Source organism: Daucus carota, chromosome 2 (assembly GCF_001625215.2).
Source record: "Daucus carota subsp. sativus chromosome 2, DH1 v3.0, whole genome shotgun sequence".
Classification (NCBI taxonomy): domain Eukaryota; kingdom Viridiplantae; phylum Streptophyta; class Magnoliopsida; order Apiales; family Apiaceae; genus Daucus; species Daucus carota.
Genome location: NC_030382.2, coordinates 16,370,340 through 16,395,341, shown reverse-complemented (window position 1 = coordinate 16,395,341; position 25,002 = coordinate 16,370,340). Strand labels below are relative to the sequence as shown.

At 34.8% G+C, this 25,002-nt stretch overlaps 3 protein-coding genes across 19 annotated transcripts; 1 reads left to right on the top strand and 2 right to left on the bottom strand.

Annotated features, from left to right (window-relative positions):
- Positions 1-439: 439 nt before the first annotated feature.
- LOC108203531 (uncharacterized) lies at positions 440-3,240 on the bottom strand. 9 transcript variants are annotated; one of them, XR_010288636.1, is made up of 7 exons: positions 2,619-3,240; positions 2,410-2,490; positions 2,132-2,234; positions 1,547-1,664; positions 1,333-1,434; positions 784-1,220; positions 440-667 (listed from the first exon to the last, which is right to left on the bottom strand). XR_010288636.1 is itself a non-coding variant. In XM_064086535.1 (5 exons), exons 1-5 carry the CDS (start codon positions 2,526-2,528, stop codon positions 944-946), a joined length of 417 nt encoding a protein of 138 aa, XP_063942605.1. In that variant the 5' UTR covers positions 2,529-2,611; the 3' UTR covers positions 440-943. The 9 variants fall into 9 exon arrangements, 2 of the variants coding, with proteins under 2 accessions (XP_063942605.1, XP_063942604.1); XR_010288638.1 differs by having other exon boundaries at positions 789-1,220; XR_001803407.2 differs by having other exon boundaries at positions 440-1,220; positions 1,333-1,461.
- A 3,150-nt stretch (positions 3,241-6,390) lies between these two features.
- On the bottom strand, positions 6,391-11,384 carry LOC108203516 (uncharacterized). Its single transcript, XM_017372489.2, has 11 exons — positions 10,852-11,384; positions 10,541-10,753; positions 10,364-10,456; positions 10,153-10,269; positions 8,607-9,587; positions 8,237-8,520; positions 7,964-8,137; positions 7,198-7,305; positions 6,992-7,061; positions 6,818-6,916; positions 6,391-6,719 (listed from the first exon to the last, which is right to left on the bottom strand). The coding sequence occupies exons 2-11, from the start codon at positions 10,751-10,753 to the stop codon at positions 6,624-6,626; spliced, it is 2,235 nt and encodes a 744-aa protein (XP_017227978.2). The 5' UTR covers positions 10,852-11,384; the 3' UTR covers positions 6,391-6,623.
- Positions 11,385-12,966: 1,582 nt separating this feature from the next.
- LOC108203515 (uncharacterized) lies at positions 12,967-19,192 on the top strand. 9 transcript variants are annotated; one of them, XR_010288632.1, is made up of 6 exons: positions 12,967-13,378; positions 14,278-16,736; positions 16,825-16,930; positions 17,769-17,967; positions 18,172-18,409; positions 18,754-19,192. XR_010288632.1 is itself a non-coding variant. In XM_064086530.1 (5 exons), the coding sequence occupies exons 2-4, from the start codon at positions 14,278-14,280 to the stop codon at positions 18,405-18,407; spliced, it is 870 nt and encodes a 289-aa protein (XP_063942600.1). In that variant the 5' UTR covers positions 12,967-13,378; the 3' UTR covers positions 18,408-18,409; positions 18,754-19,192. The 9 variants fall into 9 exon arrangements, 5 of the variants coding, with proteins under 5 accessions (XP_063942600.1, XP_063942601.1, XP_063942602.1 ...); XR_010288633.1 differs by lacking the exon at positions 18,172-18,409; XR_010288630.1 differs by having other exon boundaries at positions 17,769-18,409.
- Positions 19,193-25,002: the final 5,810 nt, after the last annotated feature.

Genomic DNA, 25,002 nt, shown 5'->3' with positions numbered 1-25,002 from the left:
ACATCGGTTATTTTAAAAACCCCGATGTCCACTTGTCCATTTAACATCAGTTTGTTGGAGGTACTGATGTTCTTTTATAGCTTTAACATCGATGCATTAGTGAACATGATGTGCTTTCCATGTTATGACATCAGTTCTTTATAATTTATGATGTCTATATGACTCTTTCACATCATTTCTTTTTAGTGCCTAATTTGTTTTACCGAGTTAGACCTCAGTTTCTTTTAAGATGACCGATGTCTGTTGTCCTGTTAGACATCAGTTCTTTTGTTTTCTGATTTAAATTTTAGCCATGAATCACCTGCTTTGTAATCCGCCAAAATACCAAAACCAAAACACTGATATTACCAAAACCAATATACCAAAACTGAAGAGCAATATATCAAAACTGAAAACCAAAATATAAACATGCATTCAAGCAGTCAAATACATTATCTCATTCATCAAATATTGAAACCAACTACATAATCCAAACCATACAATATCAAAACTACATTGATATCAACACAACCAATGCAGATTAAACACAAAATTACATTATCCATTAATCCATCAAATTATACTGCCAAAATTTTTGGCCTAGCTTGTAAACTCTAGCAAATGTCTCTAGCTTGCAGCACATAGTAGGAGACTCTTCTCTTTGGAAACTCTGCCTCCTTAGCAGAGCCTGTAGAGAAGTTGTTATGCCATGTCAAATCACAAGCTCTCATATATAAATCATGCTTATATCTTAATGAAATAGTAAAAGAGGATAATCATTTAACTTTTTGGAATCCAGAAAACCTGACTTGCAACTGCATGAAGTAAATCAGAAGGCATCATATCATTTGACACTATAGGTACTTCATCAGCAGCTTGAGTAGGAGAAGAATAACCACACTACAATAGAAGGTGCACTCAACAAAGAGCCAGGTTAGAGAAAGAGGTCTCAGAGAACTGTTTGCTAGTTTGAGACTAAACAAAGAGCCAAGTCTGCATTTTTCATATTAAAATTAAACAAGGCATATTCAACGTGCAGATCAGCGCAGAGCTCAGCCGCATGGACGTGCACATACACACAAATACACATTATTGCTCGTTTTGCACTTTGCATTACTAGATGAATAAAATTATAGCAACAATCTGCAAGGCAATATGTAGCTGGGCAGGTCCGTACCTGATTGAACGTGCTTGGTTGGTAGTAAGGCCCACATTTGATATCCGGAACCTATAAGTTTTACCTGCCAATGAGTTTCGAGAATCACAAATCCGTGAATCACATTAGAAATGTGCTTTAACTTTACAAAAAAAAACTAGCAACTTTTTTTTTTGGATATGTCAAGCTCAAATCACCTTGATCAATGGTAAAAGTTTACGAGTTTGCTGACAGTCCTTTAATAACAATTCCATCTGGAAAGGGAAGATTATTCCACTGTCCAAAATTGATTTCAAATCCTACAGAAGTCAATAATATAAGCACTCCTAAAAGAAAGAAAAGAACAATAAAGTTAAGCATATATCACAAAGTCTAACCAATATACAGAGCTTAACAAGAAAGGTAACTCACAATGTGATTTTGCTTGAACCAGTCACCGACTAGCACCATAAAATCTCAAGCGGATGGGGAAAAAGGAACTAGAATGCAGGGGACGGAAAATAGAAGTAGCTCCCCTGTCCAAGACACCCTGAGATTTATAAAACTAATATCGAGTTATTCCAATCAAAATCTTTTATAATCTATTTTTATTAAAATTACTTAGCTTACAGTCTGGATATTTTCACATCTAAATCAAGTTACAACTAAAAGAAATTAAGTTCCACTGTAGAATCACGGGATGAGTGAAAGAAAAAAGAAGGTGCTGCATTAAAGTCGATAAATAGTCATCAACAATTCATGTCAGTTCCTAATAAATCCCGACAGATTTATGTCATAGAATTGTTAAATGAAAAAAAAAACGCTATGCTATCATCCAAAGTCCTATGAACATAAATATTGGACGTGTGAGTATTTAATTAATTTACTGCAGCTCATTGTTTTTTAAAACTGTTGTCATGAAATATTAGACCGCGCACAAATATAAAAACATATATAAATTGTACTAGGAAGCTGAAAGCCTGAAACTAATAGCAGGAGCAGAATATTAGGACAGACCGGGATGGGTTTTGGGTCGAATGAGAGAACAAATCCATCTAGTTCTGTGAGCCTCTGATATAAACAAACAGAGTACTTTCTTGACCCAGCCATAAACATATTACTGCCAAAAACATAAACATAATAATTGACAAATTAGTAGAGACTATAATAAACTGATACAAAAATGTAAAGAGTCTTTGCTATTCAACTTAGTACTAACACGATGGAAACATATCATAGTCAAATCTATCACTTAACATTCAACTTTAAAGAGACTTATAGTTCAGTGTTGTTACTCGAAAGATTCCGTAAACAGCAAGGTGAACAAGACAAAAAAAAATATACTGCAATGACCATGGCATCTCTGATTTGGTTCCCTGCATATGTATACAAGACAGGACTCAGGTAGACACATCTAATTAGTAGATGTAGAACTATGATTGAATAAAAGTAAAGAACAAGAACCACAAAACTAATTGAACTTTTTTATAAGAAAGTAAGATACCTTGAAAAAGAAGATGGAGACTCGGAAAAGAACCCTAAAACCCAATTGAACCAATCAAACCCTTAAACCCAATCGAACTTATAATTTGCAGGTTGCGTTTCTCAGAGCTGAGTTTCAATCTACTAATTGCTTCAAGTTGCTAATTTCTTCGAGTTGTGTCTCCAATAGAAACAAATTAGGGTTTACCCAATTGAACCCTAACTACTATATGAATGTCGGAGCAAGATCGATGGTGTGAGAGAGACCAGATAGACGAGATAGGGAGAGTAGAGGTGGGAGAAGAGAGAGTCGAGAGAGTCGAAAAAGAGAGAGAGGGTCGAGAAAGTCGTCAGTCGAGACTCGAGAGACATAGCCGAGAAGAAAAGAAAGAAAGAGGGGAAATAAGATTTTGGTGAAGGTGGGAAATAAAATTTGGTTAAGGAGGAATATATCTGTAATAAGGGGGAATAATGAGCGGGTTGTTTTTCATTTTTTGAAACTGGGAATAAGACATCATTTTTAACAATAACTGATGTTTAGATTGTTAATAGACATCGTTTTTGATTTATTTGATGTAAGATATACTTTTAACATCAGGGGTATTTCTAACCGATGTCTAAAGTGCGATGTCTAATGTCATTTTTCTAGTAGTGGGAGGTGGTTGGAATTAATTAAAGATTACGACTGCACGATTAACTATCATCCTGGAAAAGCGAATGTGGTAGCATATGCGCTTAGTAGGAGAGAAAGATTGAATATGGTGATTTCATCAGAAGAGCTCATCAAAGAATTTGAGAAATTAGAAATTGAAGTATTTTATACGGATTTAGTAGATGCTCGGATTTATAGCATGACATTTCAACCAGAACTATTAGAAAAGATTAGAAGTGTCAAGAAGAAGTGATAAAACAAGAAGCTGATAATCTTACCGGAGAGGAGCTGAGTACTCACAAGGATGATAAAGGAATATTAAGATTCTCTTCTAGAATATGGATTCCAAATGTTATGGAATTAAAAAGAGACATACTGCAAGAAGCACACAGTGGTAGGTATTCCATTCACCCTGGAAGCACCAAGATGTATAGAGATCTAAAAGAAAATTTCTGGTGGCCAAATATGAAGAATAATATTATAGAGTGGGTTAGTAAATGTTTCACTTGTCAAAAAGTTAAAGCAGAACATCAGAGACCAAGTGGACTACTACAACCCTTAGAGATTCCAGAATGGAAGTGGGAAAACCTAGCTATGGATTTCGTAGTAGGGTTGCCCAAGACAAACTCCAACCATGATGCCATCTGGGTAGTTATAGATAGATTGACTAAGTCAGCGCATTTCCTTCCAATTAATGAAAAGTTCTCTTTAGAAAAGCTGGTTCAATTATATCTAAAGGAAATAGTTGTCAGACATGGAGTTCCAGTATCTATTGTATCAGATAGAGATCCTCGTTTTAATTCAAGATTTTGGAGACAATTTCAGGAATGTCTAGGAACTAAGCTAAATATGAGTACCGCGTATCATCCCCAAACCGATGGACAAAGTGAAAGAACTATTCAAACCATTGAGGATATGCTACGAGTATGCGCTATTGATTTTAAAGGAAGTTGGGATGAACATTTGCCACTAGTGGAATTTTCTTACAATAATAGCTATCACGGGAGTATCGGGATGCCACCTTATGAAGCTCTGTACGGACGAAAATGCAGATCACCATTATATTGGGAAGAAGTTGGGGAACGAAAGATACTAGGCCCAGAACTGGTACAACAAACCAAGGAAGCCATAGAGATCATCCAGAAAAGATTGAAAGCCGCTCAAGATCGCCAGCGTAGATACGCAGATCCATTACGTAAGGACATCAGTTTTGAAGTGGGAGAACCAGTGTTATTGAAAGTATCCCCGTGGAAAGGACTCACCAGATTTGGCAAGAAAAGAAAACTCAGTCCTCGATATGTGGGTCCATTTGAAATCCTAAAGCAAGTTGGGAAAGTAGCATACGAACTAGCTTTACCCCCTAATATGCAAAATATTCATAACGTATTTCATGTGTCTATGCTTAAGAAGTTTAATCCTGATTCTAGTTGTGTTATCGAGTATGAGCCAATAGAGATCCAGCCTGATATGACTTATGTCGAGCAGCCAGTGCAGATTCTGGATAAAAAGGATAGAGTTCTTAGAAACAAATCCATACCTATGGTTAGGGTATTATGGAGGAATCCCCTAGTTGAAGAATCAACATGGGAACTTGAAAATGAAATGTTTGAGAACTACCCTTATCTATTTACTTAGTTGATTCTGAGGACAGAATCCTTTTAAGGGGGGAAGGATGTAATACTCGGGAATTTTTTTTCTATTTAATAAAAATAAATAAAGTTTGTGCAATTACATGATGACTCTTTTAATTTTGTGATTAACACGATTATTCAAGCATTTATTTATAAAAAAAAATTGATTTATTGTTTTCTTTTTTTAAGAAAAAAAAAGAAGGCTCCTTTTTATTTTTATAAGCGATCTAGAATTTTACGTAAATTAGATAAGGTTTATTTTAGTTTTGAGAATATTTTCGAGCCCCTGAAATGATTTTTGAAGCTTAAATAGCTTTTGTTGTAGTAATCGAGGCCTTAAGTTCTGTTAATATAAACTGATTTCTTTAACCTTTTTACACAGTAAGAACAATAATACATACATCCTGCAGTGTTCTCGAGAGAAGGTAAGGCGGTGGTATTAGGGTTTATCAATTAAGGGTAATTGAGTTTGTTACTTTTTAATTCACTAGTAATTATATGTATTACTGTTTGTGCATACTTGTGATGTCTCCTGCTTGTGTATACCTTGTGTGTTGTTGCCGACCGTCGTTGCACGGGGTTGGCTGTTTGAAGTCGCTGGGTTTGGAGTCTGAAAGAGGTGACGTCGGAAGTAGGCTATTACAGTGAGGTGTGAGAGTTGTTTTCTGGTGGAAACGGAATGAATAGCGTGGCAGCACTACAAGGATTTTGCTATCAGACAACAGTTTTTCACCGTTGTCTGACCTCAGAATTTCCCGTTGACTATCCAGTACTCGTCTGATAGTATATCAGACAACGCATTTTTTAACCATTGTTAGAATAAGTTAGCACACAACAGATATGAATACTTGTTAGAATGTTAAAGAGACAACACTACAATGTGAGAACCATTGTTGAAAGAAATATTACACAACCGTTTCCAGAGGTATAGAGAACGGGGAATTTGTGTTGAGTTAATGTATCAAATATTTTCCAAACTGTGTTGTATGTCTGTTTCAGACAATGGTAATTGTAATTACCTATTGTCTGAAAACTTAACAACAACTGTTTTAAAATAAAAACTTTTTTCTAGTTTGTTTAGACAATGGTTTTAATATCTAATTTTTGTTCACTGTTATCTTAAAGCTCTTCACACAATTGTGTGTGTTGGAGTCAAATTGTGATTTCGGTTTTCACACAACACTATTTCAGTTCCATCAGTTATTGAAATGTTATTGACACAATGGTTTCAATTAGGTACCCATTTGATTATATAACATCACGCAATGGTTATTTTTGCGATATTTTAGGTAACTTGTTGTTTGAATGAATATGGTACAATGGCTCTTTTTTCTCTTAAAGACCATTATCTGTGAATCTGTAATTTTTTTACAAATTGAATTAATATCTCATACATACCACCTGCACAAACCTAAAACTAAATTCAATCCATTCACAAATCCACCTGACTGGAAATAAAACAAATCTATAAACAAGTCAAACCACAAATTAGCAATTTTTTTATCCATCAATTACGCAACCAAACCAACTAAAATAAAAACAACGACCATAAACTATATGGCGTTCAAGATTCATCATACTTAAACTACAAGTTCAACAAACCAAATATTCAGGCATTCAAACCAACATCAAGTAGCCACATCCAAATTTACATAACAATTCACCAACTACATAAACTTAAAGTTGCACTTCCCTGAATAGTTCAAAAGCGAATAGTTCAAAAGCAAAGAAACTGATCTAAAACCTAAGTGGCATGGCGTTTCATAAAGTACTTTGCAAAATCAATCCGGATCTCGTTGATTTCATCAGCGGTATAAACTAACTTCGACCGACGCATCCACTGAAAAAGCATGAATTTTTTTTGTTAAGTCACATAATTTATGATACAAGAGTAAATACATATTTGGTCAGAAAATTCAAAGAAATTAAAGTTCTCACCTTAGTAACAAACTCAAGCTCCTTATCATGAACAATTTCTTTCATGTATCGCATAACAAACAGCCCACAATCCTTGGTCCCGGTCTGCACGGGAACTCCCTGAAAATTGTAACAAAATTTTAGTTACAATTTCATATACGGCATAAATGAAACATGATGAGAATGAAACTGTACCGCCATGTTCTCCCATAATATTTTCTTCTTGACAACCTTATTCAGATCCTCCTTGTACAACTTAATGGCACTGTAATGAAAATAATATATATATATATATATATATATATATATATATATATATATATCATTAAATACACATAACACCATAAAGTTTGGTGTGACAAGCTTTACAAGTGAAGACTGAATACTATAGGGGGACTTACTTGTCGACAACATCAACCCATTCACCATTTGCAATTCGACGTTTAAGAGGGTCCATGTAGTAGACTATCTCTGCATCCGGATTTACCACAGACAACGTCCAGTGGTTCCTATCAAAACATATCATTATTACTAAAATAAAAACAAAGCAGTAAATTTCTTAAAATCAACAAATCAGTAAATTGTCACAAATTATGACACTCATTGCAACAACTTGCAATTAACAATTGTATTAAAATATAAAAGTTAAAATTTTCGTAAAAATTCAACTCAGAAATTGCAAGAGATATTAATGGTTTTTAAATGATATAATAAATATTCTCTCGTCTTAAAATTTGTATATCAAACTTTCATGTTCAATTAATATACTACATGTGCGATTAAGTTGAATATCTAAAATTCAACTTTAGTAAGGCATGTTATCATTAAGCTAGAATCTTAAATTCAAATATTTTATTTAAGTTAAATCTTAAATTATCGTAACCAATCAACTTAAAAAATGAAACCTGCAGTTATTATTAAAAATTCTAGCAAATTGTCTGAAAACGTGATGAAACCATATTCACCCTTCTATTAAAATTTAGAACCTAAATTACGGTAAAAAATTCAACTTACATTTTAAAAGAAATATTATCAGGTTTAAACTCAAAAATTAACTCTTGCATTTAAATTCTAACTTAAATTCTCGTAAAAAATTTACTTAAAATGGTAAGACATATGATCATCTTTAATACTAAAATAATAGTAAAGCAGTAGTGTAATACTCACACATCATTGTAAGGCATGAGAAAGTGTTCCCCTTTTCTCGCACCCTTAAAACGTGCAGCTAGTGCATGCGACCTCTGCGTTGCAGTACCGCATCCAGTGGCACCAATCGTACACAGATCAACGAAGCTTATCATGCTCGACATCTTATTCTTTTTCACGTAGTCATTTAAAAAGCTACATACATTATTAAGCAATAGTGAGTAAAGATTCACATTTTAATTGTAGGACAATCCACGAAAAATTAAAAAAAAAATTGTTTACAAGGAAACTTACTGAATGTAAAGGCAGATTACAGACCCTGCCATTTCACCTCCAGAGCAGACTGCATGTATGTCTGATAAGAATATGCTCTGCTTTCTTGTCAAGCCAAATGCTTCTTTGCTCAACTGAAAAGAAATAGTCCGGCCATCACTCAACGAATCTTTTGCCCATGTCCACAAGCGATTCAATGCAGATGGATAATTTGGACCCATGTCCACAACAAGCTCTGGTTCAACATATTCATCAATTAACTTGCTTGACTTCTTTATTTTCTTGGCAAGACCTTTCTTGGCTCTCTAAAAAATGCATGTCAAAAGACTAAGAAATAAAGATACAAATAAACACATACTTCTACTAAACATAATGCAAAAACCTTTCTGACCTTTGGAGCAGAAAAAACCTGGTTAAGGCTATTGTTTCCCACAGTTATGAGGTCTTTTGGCCACGCAATAAAAGTTCCCATGGCTTCTTGTACAGAAACAATTTCATCACCAATGGGGAAGGGAATCTTTGCGTTGCCTTGAATGACTTGAGTGATTGACACTCTTGCATTTGCTTCTCCAAGTTTGACTCCATGGATAGTCTGTTCACGTCCATCAAGAACATGGACTTCATGCATCTTTGCAAAAGCAACAATGTTGCTCAATGATCCTATGGCCAATTTGCAGTCAGAACTACCTGAACCATCCACTTTCACTTTCTCAAATTCATTTTTTTCAACGACATGCACACCATTATCATCCATAACAGCAACCTTCTTATCATCCTCACCATCCACTTTCTTATCATCATCACCACCCACCTTCTTATCATCCTGATCAGCCACCATGTAATCATCCTCACTAGCCACCTTGTTATTATTTTGAAACTCTTCCCCAAAATCAACAAATATAGTATCAATCATTTTAACTTTGTTAACAGCTCTGTCTTCTTCGGTAGAAAAAATCTTTTTTGCAGTTTCAGGTGTATTGGGATCACTGACACCTACATCCCTAACAACGGCACCGTTGGAGTGACAACTTGCTTGCTGCAAAGTGGGTTTTGGACTATCATGACATCCACCCCTAGTCAATGATAATTCTGCTCTAATCTTTTGAATTTCTGCCGCCCAAAATGCATCTCTCTCTTTGATTATCCTTGGAGTCTCCACTGCCATAAATTTTTGAACTCCCTCCTGTATACGTTCATCCATTGTTCTTGCTTTCTTTTGCCTTGGAAGATCAAAGTAAACCGACTGCTTCACGTGGGTTCCTTGACCACGTACTCTGCCTCCATGCTCAGGCTTACCAAGGGCCATGGTTAAAATATCGTTAACACCTTCTACTACGACTTTCCCTTCTTTAACATCCTCCTTTAACTTTTCCTACAAAATTAAGAGTAGCATTTTCTTAAGCTTAGCAATTCCCATTTAAAAAATCTAATTTGTTTATGTATGTAACAAGCTTATATTTATAACTTACAACCAGAAAACAAGGTAATATTGAAGAAGAGACATACCAGAAAGAATGAGAAGTTTAAAATGGTGATTTGTAATGAAATGAGATGGGGATCCCTAGGCTTGGCTATGCTTACAATGAATCATCTATCATGTGATAGTTTCCAAGAATCTACAAAGGTTGTGCTGTAATAATACTAGTCAAGTGTTCATATTGCTAATTAGCCTAATTGCCAAATACAACAAATATGTTCCAATTTCTGAATTTTCTAATTTCAATTTTCACTTGACTTTTATTTTTTGTACAAGGAGATAGTTTCTAAAGGTTGAAATAGATATTCTTTATTTATTAATTGAATTTTTAATTAGTCACATATTTCATTATTCAATGTTAAAGATTTTTTAAAATAATTGTAGTTGCTTTTAAGCAGTATTTTAAAAAAAAGGCCTAGTCAAGATATTTAATTGAATTTAATATCTATCAATAACTTACAATTTCCTCAGCTTTTTTTACAACTGCATCGTTTATAAAATTTCCTTTTTTGTCCTTCCTTGCCTCGAGCCAGGTATCTGATCGATCTACCTCCTCCGCTTCTGGATGAGATTCAAACTGCATAAGATATAGAACATCACATTAGTAATAATATAAGCATGTTAGGAAAATTAGTATGGAACCAAAATTTACTTGTTTTATTATCACTAACCCATTCATTCTCGAGGTTAGCATAACCTTTTCGAGACATTCGATGTGGATATAAACTCAGCATCCTTTTTTCAACTTGGTCATCATGAATTTTCTTCATAAAAAAGACCGATGAGGTTATATAATATTATTAGTAAAAGTACAAACTGTATGTGAACAAAGGTAACTAGAAGCATACCATAAATTCCTTCGACGTGCGATCAGCAACAAATATGTCCCAGTGGGATTTCTCTATAAAAGAATAGTCTGCAGGAGGATATGCCAACAATTCTGGTTGATCTAGATAAGGAAGAATATAATGTGTGGTCAGCCGGCATTTGAACTCCCTCCATTTTTGACACGCGGATCTTAAAACCATCTTCTTGGCTGACGGAGGTATAGTGAAAGCCATCTACATCCATAAGCAACACAAGTATAGTTAAAAAATGCAAGTAATTAAATGCATAGATAATAAGAAAGTAAATGAACTAGATCATTATAATTTTTTACCAGCACTCAGTCCCAAATCTTTGTCTTTGTGTCTTGAGGAACAGATTTCCAAGAATCATGCCAGATTGGGGGTTTAGTTCTTGCCAGAACTCCTATATATGACTGCATCTCTCCCGCCGCTTTACCATATGGCTCTCCTTTTGCATTAAAAGACACGTTAAGCTTGACCCCCAACATCTTGCGTCTTAGAATTCGGTGCATCGTCACACTGCCTCGCGTGAGTAGCTTTAGTCCTTGACTGTTGTCACTAGTGCTAACAGCTTTTTCTCTTTTTCTTTTCTTGGAAATCTCCTTTCGTAAGTTTTCAGATATGGGCTTCCTCTTTACAGATTCTGGGTAAGAACTCGACGGAGTGGGGGTCTCGTTGTTTAAGGACCTTGTCTTTCTTAATGCCCTAATGACATTCATGGTAGTTGGATGGGGTGATGATCGAGTGGTCTTCTTAAACTCTGTGCTCTTCGACTCTGTTTTCTTTGCTTCTGTCTTTTTTGACTCATTCATCTTCGACTTTCCCTTTTTCTTTGGACCGGCCATAATCTACACAACAAACAAAAAAGTATTAGTACACTTAATATTTATTAACCATAGAATGAATGACGTAAACATAATGCAATCTAATTAAAAATTGATGCATATATAACTTGATATAAATGCTTCAAAATAAAACAATTACTCAAAAGCATAAAAAGTGAAAAGCATCATCGGCCTTTTTCATACTCAACATATTATTAGTATAAAATCACTACATATTATCAGTACAAACATGCAAACAAACATCATCTGCCTTTTTCATATTATCAGTCTTTTTCAGTGCAAACAAATGCATCTCTGCCTTCACTTAAAACATGCAATATCTCTGCCTTCACTTAAAACATGCAAACTCTATATCAGTGCAAACAAACAAACACAAATACATCAAAACTTTCTACCAACACAAATGCATGCAAAGTAAACACATAATACAAACAAACAATTAATCGAACAAATTTAAAAAACAAATTAAGGGCCTATAACAAACATCATCACATGCTAAAGCAAATTAAGGGCCTAAAAATTTTAAAAAAATCCCCAAATAACAAAACCCTAAAAATTGATGTCAAGGTTTCCAAATCAATCGAACTATTTTAAAATGGGTTGTTTTGATAATATGGATGAGCTTAAATGGGTTTGAGCTGAGTGAAATCACCGAAGAAATGGGTTTGAGATGAGCGAAATCGCCGGTGAGATGAGAGCTGAGTGGAAAAATGTGAGAAATGGGTTTTGTGAAACTGTCGGGAGACTAAAAGAGTAAATGGGGGGGAGAACAAAATAAAAGGGGAGGGAAACTGAAAATATTTTCATTTCGAAGCAACGGCCCAGATGCTAGAGTTGTTTAGATCTAACCACCAGAATTATTTGTATTATCTAATATTTGTCTTTTTCCATTTACGGTGTACCATAGCCTTAAAACATATTATTATTATTAAAATGTTTTTTTGGACGATCCAACCGTACGGATGTCGAGGGAAGGCGATTTTATTAACTATAAAAAATTCTCGGAATTTTTAAATATTATCTTCCGCGACTTTATAAGGAAAATGAAGCGAAAGTGCTAACCCCTAAACTGAGATACGTTGCATATTAGCAGAACGATTTTTTTAAAATGTTTTTTGGACGATCCAACCGTACGGATGTCGAAGGAAGGCGATTTTATTAACTAGAAAAAATTCTCGGAATTTTTAAATATTATCTTCCGTGACTTTATAAGGAAAATGAAGCAAAAGTGCTAACCCCTAAACTGAGATACGTTGCATATTAGCAGAACGATTTTTTTAAAATGTTTTTTGGACGATCCAACCGTACGGATGTTGAAGGAAGGCGATTTTATTAACTAGAAAAAATTCTCGGAATTTTTAAATATTATCTTCCGTGACTTTATAAGGAAAATGAAGCGAAAGTGCTAACCCCTAACCTGAGATACGTTGCAGATTAGCAGAATGATTTTTTTTAAATGTTTTTTGGACGATCCAACCGTACAGATGTCGAAGGAAGACGATTTTATTAACTACAAAAAATTCTCGGATTTTTTAAAAATTATCTTCCGTGACTTTATAAGGAAAATGAAGCGAAAGTGCTAACCCCTAAACTGAGATACGTTGTAGATTAGAAGAACGATTTTTTTTAAAATGTTTTTTGGACGATCCAACCGTACAGATGTTGGGGAAGGCGATTTTATTAACTAGAAAAAATTCTCGGATTTTTTAAAAATTATTTTCGGTGACATTTTAATAAAAGAAATAGAAAGAAGATATAATTTGTTAACAATATTTATTAATTTAATTATAATCACAGTATCACACAGATTAGTCGAACACAATTATTGGGCTCTAACAGTTAGGTCGTTATTTTCTTTCTCTTATCCCTTACTTTCTTCTTTTTCTCCTCAGCGCTTCTCTTTCTTTCATCTTTTCTCTGTTAATTGTTTCATCAGCTAATTGTTTCATCAGCTAATTGTTTCATCAAGGCCACCATCTACACTTCATTTTAGGTAAATGTTTAATGAATTCATTTTGATAAGTTTGTTGCAGTGGTTTGGTTCTTTATACCTAATTTGGTTTGTGGTGGTAATGGAGAACTTTAATTTGGTTCTTTTTCAATGGTCCTGCTATCCTCTAGAGGAAACCAAGTTGATTTCTGTAGTGACTAATTTGTGATTAATTTGTGTTTCTAGATATTTTCATTAGTATTGTGATATAGTTTGATGCTAGCTAGTATTAATTGTGTAGAGATGAGTTATTTGTGTACATTGGAGGACTGTTGGGTGGGTGTGTTGTATCTTAAAATGTAATCCCCGTGAAAAGTCAGCTCCCACGACACAAGTAAATGTTTAGCACTTGTGATCTATAACTTGTAATTTCTCAGAAGTCTATGAGGCAAGAAATTTATCTATTAGAAGTCTATGGTAAAACATTCTGTTAATGCTAATTGATGTCTATGAGGCCTGTTAATGCTAATTGATGTCTGTGAGGCCCTAATTGAAGTTTATGAGGCAGAAATATATATAGATTATATATTATAAGATCATTCTAATTAAGTTTAATGCTATAATTAACACTGATCCAATTCCTTCATAAAGACATGGTATGTTATGTTTGCCTTTTCCAATTTCATTTAGGACACTAGCTCATTTGGCTTCTTTCTCGGCTTAATTGCGTGTCTGGCATCTGAAAGACCCTGTCAACATAAGACAAGACCTTATCTGCATTAACATCAACACTAAAATAATAATCATAACCCACCACCGATCTCTTAACTCACATTTTCACTATTGGCAAGTAATAACCTACCTGGACATCCTGCATTTCCTAACATTTTCACTGCTGATGTTCTACTGTCATTCTAATTTTCTTATACTTGTTCATTAATTTGGTTTCTTATTAATATCAGATGGATAGGTCATTGTTACGAGCTGATAGAAGAACAAAAGAGTTTCAAAGAGGCGTTGAAGATTTATTGTTGTTTGCATATGGAAATGGGTATACTGAAGAAAAGATTAGCTGTCCCTGCACAAGGTGCGCACATAGTAAATCATGGAAAGCTCAAACAGTTAAACATCATCTTTTTCAATACGGTATCGATCAAACTTATACACGTTGGATATGGCACGGGGAGTCAAATTTAGTAGAAAGTCCTGTACCGACTGAAACAGGAAGTACTTCAGAATCTATTAATCAGTTTTCCACAGGAATGGATATACCTGAGGACCATGAAGATGATATTTCTTCAGATTATTCAGATTTTATCAACCATGTTAAAGGTGAACATCAGCCACTTTATCCCGGATGTGAGAGTTACACTAAGTTAAAAGCTTTAGTTAAGTTGTACAATTTGAAAGCGAAGCATGGTATGTCTGATGCATGCTTCTCTGATGTTCTACTACTAATCGGGTCTATGCTCCCGGAAGGAAACAATATTCCTTCTTCCTTCACTGAAGCGAAAAAAACCTTATGTTCATTAGGAATGGGGTATGAAAAGATACACGCATGTCCGAATGATTGTTTATTATACCGTGGTGAGAGAGATGAGGATGAGACTACATGTCGTATATGTAAGGCCTCTAGATGGAAAGTGAATCGGAAAGGAGAGGAACTGGAAGGGGTACCTGCTAAGGTTTTATGGTATTTTCCGTTGATACCGAGATTAAGAAATTTATTCAGTACACTGCACATTGCAAAAGAAATGACTTGGCATGACACTGGGCGACAAAAGGATGGTAAAATGAGGCATCCAGCTGACTCAAAAACATGGAAGGATGTCGACCAAAACTGGCCCGATTTTGCATCAGAGACCAGGAACCTTCGACTAGCTTTATCTGCTGATGGTTTCAATCCCTTTCATGGAAACCGTACTGATCACTCAACCTGGCCTGTTTTGCTATCAATTTACAACCTTCCTCCCTGGCTTTGTATGAAGAGAAGATATATTATGCTCTGTTTATTGATATCAGGACCAATTGAATCAGGAAATGATATCGACGTGTACCTTCAACCACTTATAGAAGATTTACAAGAGTTGTGGCGAGGGAAACAAGTGTACGACGCATATAAGGAAGAATCTTTCATACTTAGGGGCATTTTATTATGGACAATAAGTGATTATCCAGCCTTAGGGAACTTGTCGGGAAACGTCGTTAAAGGTTATAATGCTTGTACTGTATGCATTGATCAAACAAAAGCTACCAGGCTTGTTAATTACCGCAAGACGGTGGTCATGAGGCATCGGAGGTGGTTGCCCCGTCATCATCCGTATAGAAAGCAAAAATCAGCTTTTGATAACACTATAGAGAAGGAGGGTGCTCCTATTCCATTAACTGGAGAGCAAGTTTTTCAAAGAGTACAACATCTGAGGGGTCATGTCTTTGGTAAGACACAACGCCCACTTCGATGGAAGAAAGGTGAAGCTCGACCCATATGGAAGAAGGTTTCTATATTCTTCCAACTCGAGTATTGGAAGTTTTTTCCAGTCAGGCATGTCCTCGATGTGATGCACATCGAGAAAAATATATGTGAAGCTTTGATTGGAACTTTGCTAAATATTCCGGGAAAGACAAAAGATCGGGAGTCTGTCCGTCTTGACATGGCTGAAATGGGAATAAGAACAGAGTTGAGGCCAAAAACTCCCGGAAAGAAAGAGAAGGTGCCGTTGGCGTCATGGAACTTATCACATGCTGAAAAAAAAACTGTTTGCTCATCCTTTCTTAAAATGAAGTTACCGGATGGATTTTGTTCAAATATCAAGAATCTGGTAAATATGGAAAAATTACGACTTGTTGGAATGAAATCACATGATTGTCACACGATATTGCATCATTTGCTTCCAATTTCCATTCGATCAGTACTGCAAAAAGAAGTCAGGTGCACAATTATTAAGTTTTGTCTCTTCTTCAAGGCAATTTGTAGTAAAGACATCGATATAGATAAATTGGAAAAAATCCAATCTCAGTTGGTGGAAACATTATGCCAGCTTGAAAAACACTTCCCTCCCTCCTTCTTTGATGTGATGATCCATCTCTCAATTCATCTCGTGAGATAGGTTAAGCTTTGCGTGCCAATATTCCTACGTTGGATGTATCCTTTCGAAAGATACATGAAGACGTTTAAGGGATATGTACGGAATCCAGCTCATCCTGAAGGATGTATTGCCGAGGCATATGTTGCCGAAGAGGCCGTCGAGTGTTTGGTAAATTTTGAAGAAGCTACCATTGGATTGCCGCGAAATCCTAGGCAAGAGCAGAATGATGGCAGGCCCTTATCTGGTGCAACTATGATAAAGCCAATCAATCACGACTTGCACCTAGCACACTTGTGTTTTTTGCAAAACAGTAATGACATAAGGCCATATTTTGAGTAAGCAGTTATTGAAATATGTGTGTGTGCTATTTCCTTATTTTGTGCATTTTGATTAATATATAATATCCGTGGATTTTACTGGCAGGGAGCATATGGCATCTTTGATGACGAGATTCAAACACCATGAAAATGATGAAGTCTGGTTAAAAAATAAGCAAAATGATACATTCCCCACATGGTTCAGGAAAAAGGTATGATTTTTATTTTGTTTTAACATTATATGTAGGCCTAATTAATATGCTCACAATAATTAGTCATACTCAAAGATGCTAATTTAACAAATCTAGAACTCTATCAGTTTCTACATATTTCAAATTAGTAATTAGTAATTTTCCTTGGATGCAGATTACATTTTTGATACATTAAAAAGAGAATGATTATCACACAAGAGAAGAATGCAGAAAAATACCTCTCTCAATCTTTATTTTCTAGTTTTACCCTAATAAAAGACTTGTTATTTTACATGTTGTCTCTGTACTTTCATTTCTGTTTCCTGTGTGTTATTTTTACATTTTTCAAACTTTCCCTTATACCTGTGTGTTATTTTTACATTTTTCAAACTTTCCTTTATACCTGTGTGTTATTTTTACATTTCTGTTTCCTATGTGGTAAACAAATTTAATTCAAAAACATTTACAATGTAAACTGTGAAAGCTAAGGCTATATCAGCAAGCCTGTTGTGGCTATATCAGGGGCAAGGCCAATTAAATAGAGTATAGTAGGATTATTTTAAAAGTCCACACACAAATTGATGCTTAATTCAATAGAGTAATACAACAGTCCTATAGTTTAGTCAAAACATGAAAAGCAGCAGTGGCATAATATGCATTTGAAGCTATGAATAAAAGTTTCACTGACAAGTAGTATGGTATAAGCTTATATTGCATTAATCTCTTTAAAGTTAAATTTGTACTTTATCAAAAGAATTTATATAATTACATTTTGAAACACCATATAAAATTGAAACCATAGTATTTCACTCCCTAGTAATATGAAATAATTAGTTTTAAACAATTTTTTTTTGGACAGATTGAATCAGAATTGTTGGATGAACACAATACTATAACTGACGAGATAAGGTGGATGGCAGAAGGCCCGAACAAGATTGTGCCTACATTTAGCGGATATAAAATCAATGGTGTTACTTATAGCACGAAGGAGCGTGATGATAAACGGCAAGTTCAGTGCAGTGGTGTTTGTGTGGTTGCAGATACAATGCTTGTGCAGGGTAAGGATAAGAATATTGAACATACTTCGTACACCTACTTTGGAGTTATAACAGGTATCTGGGAGTTAGACTATAACAACTTTCGAGTTCCTGTATTTCTTTGTAATTGGGTAGATATGAACAAAGGGGTTAAGGTAGATAACATGGGATTTACACTAGTGAATTTAAATAAATTAGGCTTTATAAATGATCCTTTTGTTCTAGGTAAACATGTTAAGCAAGTATGTTACATTGAGGATCCTCTTGAAAAAAATTGGTCTGTTGTGTTGAAATTACCGGAAAAGAACTACTATGACCACTGTGATGACGAAAATGATGGATCGGTAGAAATAGAACTTGAGAATGAGTTACATGTGCCAACGTTCCCGAATGATGACGAACATGACGAGGAAAAAGCTAGTTATATGAGGGACGAAGAAGAATGGATCCAACTTTCATGATGGTAATAAATTACATTTGTTTTGAATTTGAAGAAGAGTACACATGTTTGCCTTTTATTACTATTTATCCACAATAATTTCTTCTTAATTTCTTAAATGATTCTATTTGTTGAATTATAAATTTTTCAGTTAATATGTGTCATTACGATTACTCTGCCCTGTATTAATTGGTTTCAAGTAATTATACTACGTATACATTAATGGTGTCATGAACCGTGTTCCTTTAATATTTGTTAATGTTTAAATTTTTATTTTTATTTCAGTGAATGATCCAATTTTTTAGCCTCATTTGAAACTACTTAAGGGCAAGAAAATTTAGGTCATTTAATGATGATGGAACCTGCAGGGTTTACTGATGATGTTGATCAAGGTGAGATGATGTTGATCAAGCAGGAAGAAGAAATTTTAACAGTTGAGCCAATTTGGGTGGACACATACCACTGTTTGATCGCATTCTTGTTTTCCTAGTTGGTGCTTTGTATTCCACTGTAATACGCTACTCTGCCAACATACATGTTATGTTTTGTGTAGGCAGTAGGTTTAGTTTGTTTATTTCTCGATTCATGGATTAACTTGTAAATTTGACAGCAGTATTTAGTTTGTTGGATGAATGCAATGTCCATTATTTACTCTCTTTAAAATAATGCAACAGCTGCAATAATGATTGCATTTTGCAGCTTTTGTATTATTTTAAAGAGAGTAACACTGGACATGTATGCTCTTATCGCCAAACTTAGAATTTAAAAGTTGAAACCATGATGATGAATATATAAGTTAAATGTGATTTTGGTGGATTTTAAACTTGTCATTTATGATGGTATTTGGTTGTATTGTCCGATTTAATTTGACTTGTCCATTTGAGGAAGAAAATTTTGATTGCTAGTCTATTGGTCGGATGATTTATTGTTTGTAAATTTCATGGTTGGATGGTTTTGGATTGGTTTTTTGGGGCATTGATATGTATAGGTAAAATTTTTTTATTGCCATTACTCAATAGACAACGGTTACTCTCAAAATCTGTAAAACAGTCTTCTAAATACTGTGTTCAGACAACGGTTCTATAGACTGGTTGTTTGAACCAAATTTACCGAACAGTACTAATAACCATTGTCTATATGAGCTTTCCATTTAATACTATTTAACAATGGTATGCAAAAACCATTGTTTGATGAATAACCAGACAACTATTATAATAAACACTTGTTTGAATTACACAACATAAAGGCCAAAACTGTTGTCTCATACTACAAAAACTTAGTTTATTAACAACGGGTTTTAAGTGTTGTGGTTAAAGAGATTTTACAATAGTGCATTTTTAAACGGTTGTCTAACTTGGTAATAGAACATCCAACAAACAACACTTTCAAAAAATAGCTATAACTGTTGTTATAGAACCTATCAGACAACAGTTTTTCATGTCAAAGAAATCCACCATTGTCTGTCAATTTCGGACAACGGTTTTTTTTTTCACCGTTGTTTAAGAGGTGTTGTCTGATAGCAAAATCCTTGTAGTGCAGTTTTTGATGGCTCTGTGTTTGCTCGGGATTAGACACAGGCAGCGCCGAGAGGGAGAGGCTGAGTGAACGGAGCCAGCCATCTTGTAGATGATGAAGTGAGACAAGGGACATGGATGGAGATGGACTATAATTACAGGTTGTACGGAAGAGAGGACTGAATAAAGGAGTCAGAGGCGTGTTTGAAAACGGAGCTGGTGATGATAGTAATGGGTCATAGGTGTTGAGATTGGGTTCGGTGAAGATTGTGAATGGTGATGGTGACGCGGAAGGGGGTGAAGTTGTGGTTGGAGGAAGCTTTAGTTTAGGCCAGGAGATGGGTATGGGTATGAGCTGGGAAGTAGTTATAATCAGTTGGGGGAAAGGGTTGTTTGAGAAAATAGGAGGTGAAATAAGAGTATGTGGGGGTAATATAAAGTTTGCATTGTGTGGGTACAGAAAGATGAATAGGTATAAACAGGGGTATTCAAATTGTGTGGTTAATTAAAAGGAGAGGAAAGATGGAGAGAAAAGGGGTGTAATAATATATGTACACTTATGGGGCCGAGAGCAGGTGGAATCTTGGTACAACCCTGGAGTATTGTGAGAGGATAGTATACTTTGATTCGGATTCATATTAAATACAATAACTTGTGAATATTGTGATTTAAATCTTATATTTGAAAGTGATTTATGATCAATATCTGATATGTGCTACGTGAATTATATATGGATTATGTATGTTAATTATGTTGGGTGACCGCATCTAGATTTCACTATCGAGTAACTGTTCTAGTTAAATACTAGATTGTATTGGGAATTACATGTTAATTGAAGCTAATTATTCTTGACAATTAGAGTTGTCTTAAATATATAATCAATAGTGATTTCTATTGAGATTGGGTTAGATTCTCTGTGTTACAAATTATTTGACTCAGAAGATATTAAGATAGTAAATATTATTAATGACTTGTGATTAAAGTGAATACCTGCTTATCTGACACAATGTGTATATACCATTATTATTTGTTACTTGCAAATAATATATTTATTTGTTTGCAACTACGAAGGGTAGCAAGTAGATTTGGTTAGTAATTTAGAAGACGACTTAGATTATTCGTCAACTGAATTACTGTCTTTTATATAGGTTCTGAAGCAAAGGATAAGGGCAAGTGTGCGCAGTTAGATAAGGTGTAAAGTCTAACCATTTCAAGATTTTGCTATATATCAGGCAAGTATTCTATTCTTGGCTTGTAACTATTGCAAGTAGTCTTATTCTATATTAACAGTGAAAAACGGCAAGTGTTTTATCCTTTCTTGTGATTAAAACAAATTGATGATCTACAGTTGACAGCATCTTAAGAAATATATTCTGATTATCTTTTAGTCAAATTCTTGGAAGTATAATTTAGCTCTTTCACAGCTTGGCATTATTGTTGACTTATAGGGAGCCTGCTTTGGCATCATGAGATGAGCTTGATCTCCTGTCATCTACTTATACCTTGAACTTTGGCAATAAAACTATATTTTGTTTATAGCCAGGATAGCTTGTTAATTCATGAGCTGTATTACAAAGTTTAAACTTTAGACAGGTATTCAGTGATAGTTGAGTTTCAAAGTATTGCGGAATTAAAAATAAAAGGTTGGCGTAAGAGACTAGTAGATAGTCCAGCCGGAAGGCCAGTTAGATGCCTATTGGATACTCTAGTGTCGTTACCGGTGGGACTTAGATCCAGTGCCCGGAACGATCCGTTGCCGGTGGGACTTAGATCCAGTGCCCGGAACGATCCGTCGTCGGTGGGACTTAGATCCAGTGCCCGGGACGGAGGACTTTATACGGCTGATCACCCGTTTTGTCTATGAATTTAGTTGAAAAGTAGTGGAATTAAATAACTGGGTTGAAAAGAAGGATATAAGTTAATAAAAAGAAGAGTTTTGGTAAAGACAAGGCTTCTAATAAACCTTGTTGATACATAGATCCTGAGGATTGTTGTTCATTTTAATTAAGTTTATTTATTCTTTTATGAACGCTGAACATCATTAATCAGTTCTATATGGATGAATTGTGTCCCTAGCTTATAATTTCAGTTCAAAGCATATTTAATTATTTTGCTCATATTATATCTTGCTGAGCAATGTTGTGCTCACTCTTGCTACTATTTCCAACCCTTTTCAGCTAGGATAAAAGACGACACGTCAGCATAGGGCGGCGCGTAAGAGTTCGACCAGGAGAGCAAAGCTAGCTAGGTTCCACTTTAGGGAAACCATATAGAGTATATTTTGAAATGTATTGTAATCAGTAACTGTAGGGCAGTTTCTTTTGAGATATCGTGTCAAAGGTTACAATTGGTTTTAAGCTGTGCTTTTTATCAAAGTTTAGCTAATTATGGAGATTAAGTGTGTAATAACATTTCGTAAGAATGTTCTGTTTTCAGTATTATAACCTGTGTGCGATCCAGGAGTTTTAGGGGTCAACTCTATTTCTTTTATTTAACATTGAAATTCCAGGTTTTTGAAATGTTTTTAAGGTTAGTGACACCAGATCTTGACCCCGGATTTTTGGGCTGTCACAGTTCTTCCAGAATCTCATGTTTCGAAACTTCTTGGCAAACAGTGAGAGAGATTGATCTTCTAACTGTTCTAGCTCTTCCATTGTATAGAACTCTTCATCACCACTTCAAGAAGCAGTCGGGCCCATCTCAGGTACAACAAATTCCTGAGTGGTTTTAGGATGAACAACAACATCCTTCTTTTTTTATGGTGTAGGTGATTCAACAACTAGAGCTCTCGAGTGGTTCAGTGTTTTACCCCAGCCATACCTCTGCTTACTTTGAACTTGTTCGAGTTCATAAGTTTTCAAAACTCCTTAGAGTTTCTCCAGAGAAATCTCATTCAGATCTCTACTTTCCCTAATAGCAGTGATTCTGTGCTCCAGATGTTCAGGAAGGGTTAAGAGAAACTTCATGTTGACCTCTTTCTTGTCGTAGTATTTCCCATTCAGATTTAAGTCATTAATCATATAATTAAGGCTGATAAATACTTCTGAAATCCCTTCTCCGGGATTGGAACCAAACTGTTCATACTGAGCCATCAGTATCTCTTTCTTGTTTTCTATGACTTCTTCTGAGCCTTCGTTTATAATCTCTAGTGTATCCAGGATTTGCTTTGCTTTCGTACAATTTACAACAGCATTGTACATGACCGGATCTAGAAATTCAACCAAAATCAGTTGAAGAGCGTTATCTAAGTTCATATGTTCACTCTCTTCATCTGTGTACTCAGAAAGTTCTTTCAGAACAGTTTTATGAGGTATTAGCACACCATCCTCTTCGTGTGCTAGTATGAGCTTCATCAGAGTAGAAACACCTTTGTTCAGAATCCCGATATATTTTCTGTTGGCGGTACAGAGGAACAAGAACATGTGCTTTTTCCATAGGCCAAAGTGTTCTTTGCTGAACGGTGGGATTTTGATGCTACTGATCTTTTGTGTACTCATGTTTAAGGATTTGAAGTGAATAGTGTTTGGATGGGATTTAGATTTTTGAAAGAAAAATATTTTAAATCAAAATTAATTTTGGAATAAAATTAATTCGAATAAAAAATATTTGGATGTTACAGAGTGTGTATAGGATCTAATACAGTAAATTAGTATCAACCGCTCTGACGCCAATTGTTAGGTCCTGAAATGATGGTGGGGGGGGGTTGAATACAATCGTCACAAAATAATAGCGGCGGAATAATCTGATTGGAGTTTAACTTGTTAATCATATTTTAATTAATTAATATAACAATGTGTATGGTTCAGTTTTAAAGTCCACTGGTTCATAGAATAAATTCCACAGGAAGTATTCTAACTTAGCGGTTTAAAACAACCGAGTGATCAAAGCACAATAAATTGTGGATTTAACGAATAGCAAGTTTAGCACAACTTGGAAGCTTTACAATACTTAGAACACTTTACAAATGAAGAGAATGAGCCATACTTATAGGCAAATCTCAAGAACTAGCAAGACAATGATGGAAAAGACAATCCTAAGCTTGCTAAGACAATTTGAAAAATTGTCTTGCTGATTTAAGCAAGGTAAGACAATCTTAGAGATTGTCTATAACTAGTAAGACAATGAAAACCATGGGAAGGACAATCTAAGAGATTGTCTATTTCAGTAAGACAATCTCTTGAATTGTCTTGCAAGGCACTAGACAAAACAATCTCATGGATTGTCTTGCCAGCTTTATTCGGCAAGACAATCTTAGAGATTGTCTTGCCATGCCAAAGACAATCTTGGGGATGACAAGACAATCCGAGGGATTGTCTTCCCGTGTCCTGTAGAAGGATGATAAGCTCAGTAAGACAATCTCTTGAATTGTCTTGCCGAGTTTAGAATGAGTAAGACAATGATTTTATTTATAAATAAATAATTAATTAATATTCACTTAATTATATTAAATGCATAAATTCTCCTAAATTAAATTAATTTGAGATAGAATCAATTTAATAAATAAATTACACATCTAATATAATTATTTTAAGAAGTCAAATAATTAATTAAATAATCATTTAAATCCTTTTTCTTCAGCAGCAGAGCCTTCAGTCTTCTTTCAACAATTGTGATATTTGACTTAATTAAACGACCACCTTCTTTTGATACAGAATATTTAATCTAATAAGCTAATACACAAATGTACTGTCTGCTTCATCTGTAACTAGCTGAATCAAATATTCCTTGTCAATTAAATTAAGTTGTGGCTTGTTCGTCGATTCTTCGTCTTCTGAGTTCTTCTTCATTTAAACTTTATACCTTCTGATCTTCTGGACGTGCTACAAAAGATTATTTGTACACTGATGCTTGAACATATTAATGAACTTCTTCCAGTGGTTTGCAGCAGCATCCTGAAATTCTTCTGACATAAAATCTTCAATAAAATATTTGACGTTCTTCCTACGGATTCCGATTAACAGTACTTGTTATTTACTTGCTTTCTTATCAGAGTTGAGTTGATACCTCTTAATTACAAATAGGCTTAACAAATGCCTTTCATTTTGTCTTCTGCATGTCTTCTGTGATGTCTTCATCTTTGACCATCTTCTTTATTTGATCCAG

What these genes read in the sequence shown, in the direction of transcription:
- LOC108203531 (XM_064086534.1), bottom strand. Translation starts at nt 2,528, where the DNA reads ATGTGTCTACCTGAGTCCTGTCTTGTATACATATGCAGGGAACCAAAT. An exon ending in CTGTTTACGGAATCTTTCGA is followed by an intron (nt 2,235 to 2,409) that starts GTAACAACACTG and finishes TGTTTTTGGCAG; the next exon opens with TAATATGTTTATGGCTGGGT. An exon ending in TCGACCCAAAACCCATCCCG is followed by an intron (nt 1,435 to 2,131) that starts GTCTGTCCTAAT and finishes TGACTTCTGTAG; the next exon opens with GATTTGAAATCAATTTTGGA.
- LOC108203516 (XM_017372489.2), bottom strand. Translation starts at nt 10,753, where the DNA reads ATGGCTTTCACTATACCTCCGTCAGCCAAGAAGATGGTTTTAAGATCC. An exon ending in TATTATGGGAGAACATGGCG is followed by an intron (nt 6,917 to 6,991) that starts GTACAGTTTCAT and finishes TACAATTTTCAG; the next exon opens with GGAGTTCCCGTGCAGACCGG. An exon ending in AGCTTGAGTTTGTTACTAAG is followed by an intron (nt 6,720 to 6,817) that starts GTGAGAACTTTA and finishes ATGCTTTTTCAG; the next exon opens with TGGATGCGTCGGTCGAAGTT.
- LOC108203515 (XM_064086528.1), top strand. Translation starts at nt 16,456, where the DNA reads ATGTATCCTTTCGAAAGATACATGAAGACGTTTAAGGGATATGTACGG. An exon ending in GACATAAGGCCATATTTTGA is followed by an intron (nt 16,737 to 16,824) that starts GTAAGCAGTTAT and finishes TTTTACTGGCAG; the next exon opens with GGAGCATATGGCATCTTTGA. An exon ending in CCACATGGTTCAGGAAAAAG is followed by an intron (nt 16,931 to 17,768) that starts GTATGATTTTTA and finishes TTTTTTGGACAG; the next exon opens with ATTGAATCAGAATTGTTGGA.